The sequence below is a fragment of the Macaca mulatta genome, chromosome 2 (assembly GCF_049350105.2).
Source record: "Macaca mulatta isolate MMU2019108-1 chromosome 2, T2T-MMU8v2.0, whole genome shotgun sequence".
Taxonomy (NCBI): domain Eukaryota; kingdom Metazoa; phylum Chordata; class Mammalia; order Primates; family Cercopithecidae; genus Macaca; species Macaca mulatta.
This window is the reverse complement of record NC_133407.1, coordinates 185651830-185668307: the sequence shown is the minus strand read 5'-3', so window position 1 is coordinate 185668307 and position 16478 is coordinate 185651830. Positions and strand designations below refer to the sequence as shown.

Here is a 16478-nt window from a genome sequence, read left to right as displayed (position 1 = left end):
TCATATTTTTCACTATTTATCAGCCTTATTATGTTTACATAATCATATAAATAACAAACAATTGAAGACTTACTGAAAATAAAAGACTGACAAAAAATAATTAATGTCCTTAACACTGTGGAGTTAGACTGTTTAAAACAGATATATGTTACCCACAAGCACAAAATATCTATATCTATATCTATATATTTCTATGCATTTGAGGTTTTATAACCCTTTGAGTAAAATTACACTTTAAAAATGTTTTAAATATCGAAATTCTTTCATTAATTTAATGTGTTCACATTGAATGTTAGCCTTAATTGTAGAGAGGACTTTTTAAAAATATATGATTAAGTAAATGCTTCTTCAAAGGGTTTGTAGATAGTGTGTGTATGACAAAATTATTTCATGCATTAAATGGATAGTGTGAAGTGTAGTCCCTGAGTCACAAGATGAGGAACTCATGTAAAAGCAGCCATATTGCATTAAGTCAATGTGCTGTTGTGGCTCTAGGTCTGGTTATAATTGCAGGTGAACCCTTAACCCTATGCTACCCAACTCCAGCTATCACTGCCTCTTTCTCCACCTTGAAACCTATAAAGACAGAATAAACAAACATTTTCACAATAGAAGGAATAATTAAACAGCATCTTATTTGATAAGTTGACAACTATATCAACAGGTACTTATTCTTCTAGGTTTTTGATTTATTGGAATGATATGAAAATATTCATCATGAATCAGCCATCATGTTATGGACCAAACTTTTCTGTACAGAATTTAATATTCGAGTCTGAGTCATCATGTATTTAATGAACTCCTATAATGTTTTCAGCATTATGTGAGTGCCTACATAAAATAGAAAGATGTGTTCCTGCCATCAGGGGGTTTTCACTTATTCTTTAAACAATTCTTCTGTCTTATGAATTTTTCCCAAAGAAGTTACTCAATTGAAACAAAAAAAAAACATGCTCTTAAACTACATACTCACGTCTACTAAAAGACTGTTGTTAGCAACCTAAGAGTCTAACTTTAGAAAATTACAAATTATTAAGCATCCACATATAGAATATTATGTACCCATTTGAATATGAAGACTATTGAAACATGGGATACATTCATGAATATATGAAATGAAGGCAATATAAAATAAAATGGACCCTATCTGCATATTTCTGCTAATCATATATACATGTACGAGCTAGGAAACAAGAAGTTGTGTTAGAGTGTAAGAGAAGAAAAACCTTTAAGCATGTGAGGGTGTCTGTCATATTAAAACAGAATCTTAGCTTGCAATAGTGTTTCTCAAAATAGAACCTTTCTTAAATCATTTTAGTATGTCCATTGCTATCATATATTTATATGATGAATATGAAACATGGAAAACTTTGAGGACAAAACACTTCTTGCCTTTTAATGGTAGTATTGATACACATTGATGACATATCTAAGGAACTTCTAAGTTAAAATGCTAGCACTATTGTGAACTCAAAGGACTCATTAGAGTAAAAACTTCTGGACTCTTACCAGAGCTATTCATTTTTTAACATATTTTATTGTATTTAAATTTTATATTTATTACTATACTGTAACATTACCTGTAATACCTATGCTCCAGCCCTTTCTATTATCTAAATTGACCATAATTATACCTGAAATTTCCTAATTCTACCCCCATTCTCATTTTTCTGAGGAAAAAGTTGATCCTTGACCTTCTATTCTACAATAAGTATTTTTTTAAATGTGAGCTGCAGGTTTGGCTCTAAAGATATTTCTCAGGTGGGCAGTACTCACTAATCACCAAATAGCACAAATTTCTACATGCTCAGCAAATAGCACACTAAATTTATCATTGTACATGTTTGATAAGAAAGGGCATTTATTGTTTATTAGGTAATATTCCAGAGAATTCATGTGAGGATAATGGTACCAAGCCCTCGAAGCCAGAAAATAGCAACATTTTTCAACTTCCTTAGAAGATAAGGTGAAAGAAAAGTTATTGCACAGTGGCTGTGAACAATGAGGGAACCCTGACCTTACTAAATCAACTGCCAAGGCAGTTGTATAAAGGCCAAAGAGTAACTAGGTCACTGAAGATGCGTGGAGAGAAAGGGAATTCTGGTATTGAAGCATTCTGGAAGCAAACGGTAGATGCTTTTCAACAAGGGAAATAGGCTATTTAAGTCATTTAATATACAGAATGTCCTTGCATGACCTTTTATACTAAGGACATAAAATTAGCAAGATACATTTCCACTCACCAAATACATGAAATCATGAAATTTCAAGAGTTATTCCAGTGTTATCTCGGGAGAGAGAAGTAGAAGTCATCTGACTATGTCGGTGCATCGAGAATGACATAGGAGTATGAAGGGAAAGTCACTTTAATACATTCTTTTAATTTTGTTCAGTTTTAACAAACTACTTTGACAAGTATTTAAAAGATATGAGAGTCACGTTATTTTGAAATAGGACATTCAATTTTCTAACATGTGGTTTTATTTATGTTAACAAGCAACAAGGATATCCTGGTCATTTTGATATTTAACCTCTTGGCCAGTGAAGTACGGTATATCCCCTGAAACTGGTCAAATAATTTAGAAAAATAATATAGAAACTATTCTGAATTCTCTTACATATTTACAATGCACATTAGAGCAGTGAAGACTCTGAGAAACACTACAACTTAAAAATCTGCTTCACTCTGTTTGCCACGGAGACCTTTATTATTTTGTGTTTTACATATGAATTTTTATTTGACAATATTCATTAACATAAACACCTCTAGGAAACTTTGAATAAATATGGCAACAGTTCAAGTATTTGCTGGTAGATAGATGCTATGATAGCTTTCCAATCTTTCAACAGGACTGACCTTTGTTTTAGGTCAAATCATGAATCATTTTGATGTTAATTAAAATGAAACAGTCCACAATCAAAATAACATTGCAATCTGTAGTACAGGAGAAAAGAATGCAGCTTAACAGCCTCCAAATAGGAAATGTAATGGAACTGAGTAATGTTAAAAAGGACAGAAGTCACTGTTAAGGATAACCAGACCCAATACAGAGTACAGTGTAATCAATCACAAGGTATATGCATTTAATTTATGTTAATTCCAATCATACATAAAGAGTACAACCCCACCCTGTCATCTCTGTTCACCCCACCTCCACCTTCAGCTAGACCTCAGTTTAGGAAAAGGTAGGTCAATGTAGTAATGAAAAGGAAATCCAAATAAATGAATTCTAGGCCTTTAGTAGGGACTTTGTGCTGAATTCCAAGGGCACCTTTCAGAATCTTCAGGAGTTGTACCATATACAACTTGTGCTCCTAAAAGGCTTGGGTCCTAGTGACTTTAGGCTGATTTAAAGGATTTTTAAGGGTAATTTTAATGGTTAGGGAATTACAGTTTTTGCCTTAAGTATTAACCTTAGGACCTAATTCCTATATTATTAGTAGAACAATACCAGGGTTATATAGCATGTATATGCCCTTCTGCTTCACAGTAGGGGAATTCTTACTTCACATGGTTTAATCATGTGTGCTTGTAGCTTATCAATTGCTAGTTAAAACTGAAGTAGTTCAAATGTGAATGGTAAAAATATTTTGATAAAATAGTCCAAATATGAACTTTAAAATCTATGCCTCTAATTGTCTCTGTAGATTCTTTCATTCTTTAACTTTATAAAACTTTAAAAACAAAGCAAATGAAAGGTGGACTAATTTCAATATTCCAATAAAAATAACTCAGTGATAAAAAAAAACTCCTCAATAAAAAACTCAGTGATAAAAAAAAAAAACTCCTCAATAAGGGAGTTTTTCATTACTTAGAATATGTAGATTTAACTCAAACACTAAATTTTTTTAAAAGATTATTACTGCTTTACTAGTTAATATAAATTACAGATCTAAGAATTCTTTAAATGATATATTTATTACCTAGAGCTTTAGTAACACATTTATTAGTATAAAAGCACTTTTACTACCAAGTATTTTTTAAAACATGCAAAATAAAACATGTTAAAATACACGTTATTTTTTTAATTTGTAATTAGTAAAGAAACTAATACAATTTGTTGTCAGAATGACTTAAATACACAATTCTGAGTTTTACCATAATTTATAAGAGTAATTCTGTTTTTATTCTCTCTGACTCAAGCTATTATATATATTTCATATATATTGCATATAAATATGTATGTGTGTGTATATATAAGCACATGTATACCCTAGCCTTTCCAAAGTAATACCTTTATACTGCCCCTTGCATCAGATCTGAGAAACAAAAATAAGGATCGCTATATCATTGCCTTGTTAACCCAACCTAACATTGATTTTGTGGTGTTTTGTGTCTTATTAATATCTGTGCGTTGGGGACATTACCCTATGCTTGTATGGGTGTAAATCTTATTCATGCAATAGAACTCTACGACAATAAAAATTACATTTTAACAAATGATAAATTATTATTGAATGTTTGAGAACAGCTAAATGGAAGTTTGATCAATGAATTCACCATAAGAAGGAGAAAAACTATCACAGCAAATGTAGAAAAGGACATGGATTCAGGGGTAGGTCAGACGGGGGAAGAATGAACATCCTGTGGCTAGTTACTCTCCTTGTGGGGACAAGGGATGGGCTATTCCTTAAGTTTCAAAACACAATTTTATGCAAGAGAAAAACATATAAGAAGAAGGGGGATAGCAAGATGTGAGTTCTCTCAAGATCCATCATGAAAAAATTAAAAAGAAAAAAATCAATATAAGGCCCAGTCGTAGTAGCAAAAAGCACAAAAAGCAAAAGTGTTCCACCAGATAAGTCACTGATTTGATAAATAATTTTTTAAAGTGATTGATTTGAATAAGATAGAAAATCAGAGGCTTTTAAATGGAGAAAACATTAGATGTAAGAATATTGTAAAAGGAAAATGAAAATTCCATGATTCATGCTTTTTTTGGCTTTTAAATGCTCTCCATGTTTTGTTTTGTTTTGTTTTGTTTTGCTTTGTTTTGTTTTCTTACAGAATGCCAGAGTCCCCTGGTGAAGTTCCAGAATATCCTTTGTTTGTCACAGTTGGTGACTGGCTAGATTCTATAAAGATGGGGCAATACAAGAATAACTTCATGGCAGCAGGGTTTACAACTTTTGACCTGATTTCAAGAATGAGCATTGAGTAAGTGATACTGGGGTTATTACTGTAACTAGATGCCCTGCTGGGGATTATATGTTCAAATGCTGTATCAAGAACACCTTTCCTTAGGCTAGTAGGTAATTTCCCAGTGTTTTCTCACCATTTCTGACTATCATTCTAGTGAAAGTTGGACATTACACTTTTAACTATTATTCTTTGAACGAATATATTTAATTCAAATAGCTATTTAAAATATTTTAAATGTTTTCTAAAATGCACGTTACTCTCATCCAAATCAGACTTTATGCCAACTTAATTTTACGTTGGCAAATTTTACTCACATATATTAATATTGCATAATCAATTCCTATTACCTTCATCAAATTAATGCAATATGATCATGTCATTTTCAGAGCTCCTTCTAGGTATTATAATGGTCAACCATTTTCCACTGTCTCAAAGATTGTCCTTTGCCTACATGCAATGAAAATATTTAACATATGTTTAAAAGACTAAATGGTTACGTTGAACCATATTAAAGTGCCATTGTTTTAAGACACTAATGGCAATTTCATACAGTACAACATAAGGGCAATTTTTCCAGATATCAAAAACCCATGAGAAATCAAATGGAGTTCACATTATACCCTCCATCCTACATACTCACCATTTTGCTAATACTGTTGCAAATGTATATCATTACCTAAATTATATAGCCTTTACACCTATGAAATATCTGAATATTATATGAGTACCTGTGTATGAAATTGAAAAATACATATTGTTACATCTGAGATTAACTTTACGCATTCTGTGGATCCAGAGAAAAGGAAAAAAAATAAACTTTTGCTGCTCATCTAAATCTCTGCTTAACAAGTAAGCTACACCATTTTTTCGCAACTGTGGCAGGGCGCTTATTTAATATATTTACATAATCATTTTATCTCGCGTGCTTATCAGATCTAAATGTTCATATTCTGTATCTTTCTCTCTTTCTCTCTCTCGCTCTCGCTCTTGCTCTCGCTCTCCTCTCTCTCAGTGACATTAGAAGAATTGGAGTCATACTCATTGGACACCAGAGACGAATAGTCAGCAGTATACAGACTTTACGTTTACACATGATGCACATACAGGAGAAGGGATTTCATGTATGAAAGTACTACAAGCACCTGTGTTTTGTGCCTCGGCATTTCTAAAATGAACGATATCCTCTCTACTAGTCTCTCTTCTGATTCTCCAAACATCACTTCACAAACTGCAGTCTTCTGTTCAGACTATAGGCACACACCTTATGTTTATGCTTCCAACCAGGATTTTAAAATCATGCTACATAAATCCGCTCTGAATAACCTGCAAACAAAACCCTGGCCCACTGCAGATTATCGCTACGCAATGGTAAATAACTCAGCCTGGATGTGTAAGTTTGTATAAGCAGTATATGGGAAGTGTTCACGGACTTAACCTAAAGAAATGTATCCAGGTGGGGCTTCCTTAGTGATGTATCTAGAGTGTGATGGTAGATGAGAAAGAACTAGTTAACCTTTCTTTCATATTTTGTGATCAAGTAGCTTCCAAATTGACATAAATGTTTCATTTTTAGGTAATTATATTCAGCTCTATTGGTTGTATTGTTACTTTACTTTTTAATAGTTTAACTGTTGGTGCCTGATATTTTTAGAATTATTTGCAGAAATGACCAGTGATATCATGTAATGAATTTTTGTGAGGTATGACTATGATGAGAAGGGGGTTATTAGGGAGGGAGAAAAAAATACTGTGTTTATAAATCATCTGAGGCTGGGTTTGTCAATTTTTAAAAAATTAACTTTGTAGTGTCACACGTATTTCATAGTAGGTGGTAGTTTAAAGGCTTTTCACCTCTAATTTTATTTATTTATTTATTTTTTACTAACTGTAGTATATTTCTCTACTACCTTATGAAGACCGCTCCTGGAAAGACCAAGAGTGACTTCATTGATCTAATAATGGCTTTCATAGAGAAAAGCTTGGGATAAATCCATGACTATTCCCTTTGTGCACTGTCACAAATTTGCAAAAGCAATTATCAAAGCACTGAGAAAAGTAGTCATTCTCAGTAGAATTGCTTTGAATAAAATACATTAGATTATACCCTTAGATTTAATGTAAAATTATTAATTTAAACAAAACTTTATGATAGATACATGGTGGCCCAAAGAAATAAACATACTTAGCTGACCATTTGGTATCAGTGCATTTTGCAAGTTGAAGCGTTCTTATGTTTTATTTGCAAAAATAAGTTACATGAACATGCTGAGCTCTTTTCCAAACCTTCTAAGAAATAAGTATGAATACTCCAAAGAGTAAACAGATCTTACACATGAGCATAGTGTGTCAACCTGGGTCCAACATACAGTTACATAAAAATGAGAACACAGCTAAGATATGTTGTTGTCATCATCTTCTGAGAGGCTTAAAAAACAAAGGTAAATACATATGTTAAGTGATTTAAGCTGAGTTGGCTTATCAAAATAGTGCTATATCTTATGAAAAAATTAAATTATAAAATCAGCTGCTCCCTGTAAAACTAAAAAAAATGATTACTGTTTTAGGTGGAAGAGTAAGTAAAATGTGTTGAAGGAGAAAAACAGAGTAGGTTGTCTAAAGATACTGATTTAATAAATTAGCTTTTATAGGATCTCAGTGATAATGGTGCCCTACCCACATTGACAAATTCCTATCTAAATTCATTTTTTGTCATAGTAGTTTTTGTTTGTTTGTTTTTTAATAAAGGACCCTGTTTGGATTTTTTGTTTTTGTTTTTTGTTTGTTTGTTTGTTTTTGAGACAGAGGTGTTTTGCTCTTGTTGCCCAGGCTGGAGTGCAATGGCGCGATCTCAGCTCACTGCAACCTTCGCCTCCTGGGTTCAAGCCATTCTCCTGCCTCAGCCTCCCGAGTAGCTGGAATTACAGATGCCTGCCACCATGCCTGGCTAATTTTTGTATTTTTAGTAGAGACGGAGTTTCACTGTGTTGGCCAGGCTGGTCTCGAACTCCTGACCTCAAGTGATCTGCCCGCCTCGGCCTCCCAAAGTGCTGAGATTACAGGCGTGAGCCACGGAGCCCGGCCATTTTTTCTTATATTTAGATTTTGTTGATTGTCCCATTATATTAGACCCTTCTACATATTTTCTTTTGCTGACTTACCTCCTGATTTTTCCCTACCACAGCTTAATCCTTCCCATTTCAAAACAAATGTGTAAAGCAAAGCTAGAAGGAAGAGTCTTTAGGTACTTCTTAAAATATACAAAAAGAAAAAAAGGTGGGGGTCGATGGGAAATCCATCACTTTTTAAGTAAGTATGCCAGATATAGCTAGCCACATTTTCCAGCCATCAACCTGCATGGTTGTGCATCACTCATAGACTATCTGAAGTTTGCTTGATAACATTACACAAATCTGGATACATTTAGAAGAAATATAAAATTTCCATATTTACCTATCTTCAAATATATATTAAATAAGAACAGATGTAAAACAGATTAAATTTATTAATCATATATTTATTTTTATAATACAAAAAAGGTATTTAGAAAAATAAGAAATAGAATAACATGGTCTTCCACAGGACTCTGTCAGCACCATCTGTGTACCTTGAAATAAATTCTATTAAGTTATTTAAACTTCTGTGGGATGAGCATTCAGTGATTGCAAGACTAAAGTTGTCTGATAAGAATTTTTTCTTTTAAAATGTCTGATGATCCTATTCTACATCTGGTTAATTTGTACTTACTTTTTCTTTCCCTAACATCTTTTCTATAGTATCATAAAACTACCTTTTTGCTTTGTCTCTCACCCCATATCTCCTTCAAAATTCCTTTTAAATTATATTTTTATTTTTCAGAACTGTAAGCATGATAATCTTAAATGAAACTTTGAACTTCATCATGGTTACAGCAAGATTGAAATATGTGTGCAAGATTAAACAGAAACATTAAAATATAAGGATATTATTTACTGCCTACCAATCATGGACCCCATGATCCCAGGAATATTAACAGTTAAAATGCCAAATTCATTTGAAAATTTTACATGAAACATTTTAAGACTTACTAGTGTACATTTTAGGTAATTAAATCTGTTTAATATGCAAAGCATAAAACTTAATTATAAAAAGAGAATAAGTAACTTCCATAAATCATGAGTCTTCAGGAATAACCTTTGATACCTAAAATATGCATATAGACTCATATAATTACTTTATTTTAAATGTCTTGATCTATGCTACTGAGGGGGTGTTTTGTATTTTAAAACCAGACAGTCAAAAAATCATTTTCATTTTATTTTCTAGATGGTCAATTTTCAGTCTGTAGTGAACTCACTATCTCATAGTAGAAGGCATATTTGGAAAAAAAATTAAAAACAATGTACAATCAAGGAGAGAGATAAGGTATTTAAATCATTTCAAAAAAAGCAATCAAATTGCAAAATTCATCTGGTTTAACACGAATCAAGAATTATAGCAGTTTTGCACTGAGTTATAACTGGTGATAAATGTTCTACATTCCATATCAAAATAAAACATCTTATTTCACTCTGCATTGCTCTTTAAAATCTATCAAAGTATAACCTGAATAAAACTGCCTTCCAGCAATAGCTTTAAAACCTATCTCAGCCCATGAATGGAAAACAAATCCAAATCCGGTCCTTGAAAAGCAAAGGCTCTAAAGAAGCTCTTCAGAAGAGATGGTGAAGAATGAATTGTTTTACATATCACCCAACCACACTTCTTAAAAATGTGTTTTGGTGTATTTTCCTATCAAATTTCTGTTCTACAAGGCAGTCAGTTAAATCTCTCATCTCATAATTTTTATTGTACTAGTTCTTTCTTTTCTCCTCTTTTATTAAATTTTCTAAAACTTTCTCAGCCCTGTTTTTAATTCCCCCATCCTATCTTTTTATTCCTTTCTCAGCTTCTATCACGTCACACATTATCCCGATCAGCATAAAAAAGGTAGCCCAACAAATCTGAAAAGATTGTATAGATCTCCTTAGAAGAGACTTGGGGCTGGGGGATGTTGCAAAAGCTATAATATTTTGGGTTCTATCACGTAATTGAGAACATTTGTACTCAAGAGGATATGGGTTCTGGCTTTTCCTTAACTTGAAATCAAGTTCTTTGGAAAGTAATTTTGAAATGGATGATGATGATCCTTTTCAATTGCTTTAACTAAGGAAGTTTATTATTAGTTTAAAAAATAGTATCTTAAGATCAATATCTGCTAATGTAAACTCACAGTTGGTGTCCGTGTCTGTATATATCAAAGAGACTTGAAGCATACGTATTACTTCTTTTAGTATGAGCATCTTAACTTTTCCAATCCCAAATTCCATGAAGTAGAAGAGACTCATATTACTTTACATTCAATCAACAAATATTGTAATATTTTTTAATGTGAAGACTCCAAAAGGTAGAGGAGTACACTGGGTTAAATGGATGGTATTCTTCCACCAGAATACAAGGTACTGAAACAACCTAACTTTTGGCTTTTATGAGCAACATTTTCGACAATTTTTCAATCTTTATAATGTTCCGCAAAGACATTACAGATTTTATCTAGTTCAGCTTAACAAATATCTAGGGAATATCTCCTATATGCACAAAATTTTACTACAAAGATAAGTTTGGCTGTGCTGTCGTTGTCTTCAAGTAACTCTCATTAAAATTTAGAGTTTTATTTGCTTTGTTTGCTCTGGTTGCCATGTCAGTGGGGGATAGCACTTTCCATAGAATATAAAGAAATAAATAGGAACTTCGTCCAGTGTGAATTGGATTTGCAATTCCAATTCAAATGGAAAGATATTTTGGACCTCAAATTCTCATAGTATTCTTCCCAAACACCCCATAATCCCTCTGGCAGGGGGAAGCATGCATCCTGGGTTCTCTAAAACAGTTTCTCTCATTAAGAGTTGATCCTCATCAGGAGTCACAGATTTTTATTGTCTGGTAGCATACCTGTCAGTTCATATATGGATTCACTACCTCAAAAGTTCCTCCTGTTAGAAAACATCAGCTTTTTTTTCAAGAGCAATTCTGGAGTAATCTCTTGTTCAAGCTTATTCACTGGTTCTAGTAAACATAATAATAGGTATGAACTGCAGTGGTAGCATAAAATCCTTTCAAACTCCATCCATTTAACAGGGGACATAGACGATTACTCCTGACTATAACATATTACGAAGTGAAATGATAGAAACATCTTATATTGTGTAAAAGTAAACAATCTTTTTCTTACTGTTAAAGTACTGATGAGATGTATCAAAGATTTCTCAGGATAAAAATTAACTTTTCTTGTTATAAGTCGTTGTGGCATAATATACATGTATTCTTGGAAAAAATTTAAAAGATCCAGAAAAAGATACAGGTCATAAAAATGTTTTAACAAATCATCTTTTTCTGAGTAATAAATTAGCTTCAAATTAACAGTGAGTTTACATAAAATGTATAAAAAATAACATTCATATCTTTTTTTTTTTTTTTTGTCTTTTTGAGATGGAGTTTCGCTCATGTTGCCCAGGCTGGAGTGCAATGGCGCAATCGTGGCTCACCACAACCTCCGCCTCCCAGGTTCAAGCAATTCTGCCTCAGCCTCCTGAGTAGCTTGGATTATAGGCATGCGCCACCACGCCCGGCTAATTTTGTATTTTTAGTAGAGACGGGGTTTCTCCATGTTGGTCAGGCTGTTCTGGAACTCCCGACCTCTGGTGATCCACCCGCCTCAGCCTCCCAAAGTGCTGGGATTACAGGCATGAGCCACTGCGCCCCGCGAGAACATTTATATTTTAATGGAAAGACTTGGGCTCCTTGCTCTTAATTCAAAAGAGTTTTTGTTTTATTAGCATTTACTTTTTGAGATTTTTCAATATATTTGGAACCTGTTTAGGTAGCCAGTGTCAATCCAAAATTACATTTTAAAATGAAAAAAAGAAAACTTTTCAATTACTAAGGGAGGCAAAGCACTATAAAATGAATAAACTTTACCTTTTAAAAAGGAATCTGTCAACTACAAAGTTTGTATATCTCAGTAACATCAAGTGATTTTTGCACTATCCCATTGAAAGCAAAGTTTCTTTCTTTCTTTTTTTTTTTTTTTTTTTTTTGGCGATGGAGTCTGGCTCTGTTGCCCAGGCTGGAGTGCAGTGGTGCAATCTCGGATCACTGCAAGCTCCGCCTCCCGGGTTCACGCCATTCTCCTGTCTCAGCCTCCCCAGTAGCTGGGACTACAGGCGCCCGCCACCACGCCCGGCTAATTTTTTGTATTTTTAGTAGAGAGGGAGTTTCACCGTGTTAACCAGGATGGTCTCTGACCCCGTGATTCACCCGCCTCGGTCTCCCAAAGTGCTGGGATTACAGGGCCGGCCTCAAAGTTTTCTTTTAAAGGAAACATGGAAAAGTTATTGCTTGAACGTTCACACTGATTAATCAAAGTAACAAATCTCTACATCATTATTTTTTTGTTTCATTATAGAGAAAGTCTCGAAGAATTCCATTACCCTTAGACACAACTAATTCATTCCTAAGAATAACAAAGGTATTAAAGAAAAATCCCTTGACAGATGAGGAGGAAAAATAGCTCTTAAATGTTAAATAAAGATGTGGCTTCTACATTTAATTAAAAAATAAGGTAAAAATTAACAACACAATCTTCTCAGGACTTAGAAAAGTATCAGAATTAGTGAAAATCTTCCCTCAAGTAAAACTGTTCTTACCTGTATTTTCTGCATTATTTGTGACCTCTGGCCATTTTTAATTTGTCATAATAAACTCATTTTTGGTTAGATAATAAGTTACAAGCTCAATAAATCAGAACAACTGAGATACAAGTATAGACACGGTGCTCTACAAAATAATAAAAGGAGGACAACTCTAATTCAGGTTTCCTATTTAGTTAGTAACAGGGTCTCCATCTCATTATTCCTCACTGAAGTAAGAACTATCATTATCCCAAAATAATACATTATTATAGAGAAAACTCCAAGGATATAAAAATCATTTTTCGTATATTCCATTCAATTTGTATATTTAGGTATTAGTAACTGAGGATAGATATCTTTGTTTCATGAGTTAAATATGAGCTTACACGAGAAGCAAATTGATATGAACATTTCTCTACAAGTTTTTCCAAATTTGTAGCTCATTCTTAGAACAGTCTTAATTTGATTCTGTTCTATAAAGACTCAATATCTTTTAATTTTTCAAACTCAGGATAGGGAGAAGTATGCTAATTTGTAAAGATGGGCAAACACTACACTTTTAAGATTTTTACTGTATGTAAAATGTCCTCTTCCACTGCTTTTATAATTAAAAATCTCTTTTCTACCTTTAGTAATTTGTAGGGTGAACTGTGTGCATTTAGATAGAAATTGCTTTTGTTAAATTTACATTTAAACACATCTTCATTCACTTAATTAGAGAAGCCATAATATAATTATTCATATTAGTTCATTTTTCAAAGTAGTAACTTTTGCTATCTTTAGAATGCTCATCTACCTAGTAATATAATTATTAAAGTCATGAGGAAGTTTTTCTTTAACTGTGCATGCTTTATTTATTACCATACTGTTTTTGTCTTCAAAATAAGTCTGCTCAAAATTGTAGTCTTTAGAAGCTCTATTACAAAAATCAATGGCCAATAATTTGCTAACAAACTTGTAACTGAACAAGCTATTTTATTCTGTCAATGTGATTGATGTACACATTGTTACATTGAACTTATTTAAATATCCATTGGTATATTATCAGGAGCTATTACTGCAATATCCTCAAAGTATCTTTAAGACATGCTGAATATCACATACAGTTAATAAACAATGATTGGGGCTTTTTTAAATTGCTGCTCTGCATGGAAAGTAAGATTTAATGTGTATAAATGTTTGTCATTGAAGTTTGGAATTTATTATGTACTCTTTCTTCCCATGCTAGATATGTCTTCAAAGAAAAATGTATTAATATATTCATACTATGCAAAAATCTCATTTTGTTCTTACCAAAAAAATGTAGCTTTGATAAAATTTTATGGTTTTTAGGCTTCTTAGAGTAAAAAAAATCAAAATGTGAAATGGGAACATTTTGGGGAGGGAGCAGGACACAATACCTGAGCAATGTTAACAAATATGAACATGAGTAGCAGCTGATGTAAAGACTACTGTGTGTGCTTGATTTTGGATACATTATTATTCATTTGGTTAATCACATTCCACCTTGGATTGTGACATTGAAAAACATTGAATATATACAGGATATAAATATCTTTGGTATATTTTACATAAATTATACTTAATTGTGTACACTGAAAACTTTGACAGTTTAATTTTGAATTTTGAAGAAATAATTTTTAACAGTCTTTGTTTCTTAAAATGTCAATTATGGAATACCTGCTATAGTAACCTCATTTTTTGAAAAATCAGAGGCAAAGAAAGAATGCAGAACATGGCAACAGACTAAGTTCCACTAAAATTAAGGAAAACACTAAAAGGCAATACAGTACAAAGAGGAGTTTGTTTTAAAATTGTTACCTCATTTTAAAAACTGTTAGAAAAGAGTGAATAAAAAGTATGTCATAGTACTCTTGCTGGTAATTTTGAAACTAAAGTGCATTTCAAGGATGGGAATCTCTAATATAAATGAGTACACTAATAGTTGTTAAAATATTAATTGATATATAAAATTAGAAAGAAATCAAAACATCAAAAATAGGAAAAAGTTTATTTTAAAAATGTTTTGTAATAGAATAAGTCATCGAAATTCTTAACATTTCCATATTATTAATCATTTGTTTTCCAAGACATATATAATCAAAGAATTTGCCAAAAAGTTCAAATAATAATACATTGAATATTGGACTGCCACAGCACTTTAAACATATTAATAAATTATCCCAGGGATAATAAAGAGAATTTTTCCTGCCATTATTAAATGTAAAAATAGTATATATCAAGATGCATAAAAAAGGAATTTACTTAATACCATATTTTAGCATCAATTTATCTTTTTAAGCAATTGTATTAATTTTACACATACTCAATGCTTAAAATGTAGTACTTACATATTAACTTAATGTGATATAATATATTTTGATCTCTAAATGCTTATATTCTTTCAAGAAGACTGCCTTCTCTTTCCAGTTGTTTTGAGTATTTTAAAAAAGAGCCATTGTGTTTTTTGTATTTCCATTTGGTCTCATTATGCTTGAAAGTTTCCAACTCTCAAAGAAGTTGAAACCCAGCATCATAGCACAGTGGCTAGAAGTTATTCTTTTTGAAGTTATTCTTCTTTTATTTAATATTAGTCTGATATCCCCTAAAGTTTGCTAGAGAAAGCAAACGCTTCCTATGAATGGAAATACAAAATGAAAATTCTCCACTGGATGTTATAAATTCAAAATAAGAACATATTTTTTTTATAGTAACTTCTCACTACTTACTACTTACTCACTTTTTAAAATCTTACCAAATAGGATGCTTCAAACAAGAGTGAAAAGCTACTCCATTTATATGTAATCTGCTTATTTTCTTCAGAATTTCCAAAAACCTTTGCGAAAACAAAATAATCGTTTTCCCCCCTTACAACCTGGATCACTCTACCATTAAATGCAATAATAAGGTATCTATAATATAACAATAAAAACATCAGTTAAAGCTTAGTGTTAACCTCTTTAAACTATATAACAAATATAACCATAGCAACAACAAATTAAAGATCATGTCTCCTTTACTGGTCCAGAATTGTATAATTCCTAAATTTGGTGTGTATATACATACACACACACACACACACATATATGTATATATATGTATATGTGTATATATATACACACACTGACATACCTTTAAAATATGTTTATCTGTAAATCCATTCATTCCATTCAACTGTTTATTGAACACTATTACCATGTACCCTTGTCCTGTTCTAAGCACTGAGGATATATGGTGACCAAGACAAGCAAAGTCCCTGTCTCATGGAATTGACCTTCTAGTGATAAAGATACACAATGAAGAAATAGTGATGTGTTGACAATTAAAAATGTTACATAGCATGACTGTGGCTCCCTTAAGCGGTAGAGGAAATCTTCCCTAAGGACATGGCATTTAAACTGATATCTGAAAAGGAAGAAGGAAGCATCCATGAGAAGATTTGGGGGAAAAGCATTACAAGCAGAGGGAAAATTTAATGAATGAAATTACAAGCAGAGGGGAATAGTTAATGAACGAAAATTTGGAGTGTTGGAGAGTAGAGAACAGTGTTCTTGGTACACTGAAATGAGGCAAAGAGAGGAGAAGGAGATAGGGTCAAACAATATGCATGAGGCTACTGGAGTAATTCA

The 16478-nt window shown here is 32.4% G+C and overlaps 2 protein-coding genes across 2 annotated transcripts in view; both read left to right on the top strand.

Annotated features, from left to right (window-relative positions):
* EPHA6 (EPH receptor A6) overlaps positions 1-7334 on the top strand; it is a 927196-nt gene extending 919862 nt beyond the window's left edge. Inside the window, exons 17-18 of the mRNA XM_015129296.3 lie at positions 5009-5158; positions 6156-7334. Of these exons, the coding sequence (XP_014984782.2) occupies positions 5009-5158; positions 6156-6270 (265 nt within the window). The 3' untranslated portion in view covers positions 6271-7334. The remainder of the gene's footprint in view (positions 1-5008; positions 5159-6155) is intronic.
* The window catches only part of CRYBG3 (crystallin beta-gamma domain containing 3), a 532216-nt gene that overhangs the window by 327084 nt on the left and 188654 nt on the right, over positions 1-16478 (top strand). The window lies entirely within an intron of this gene.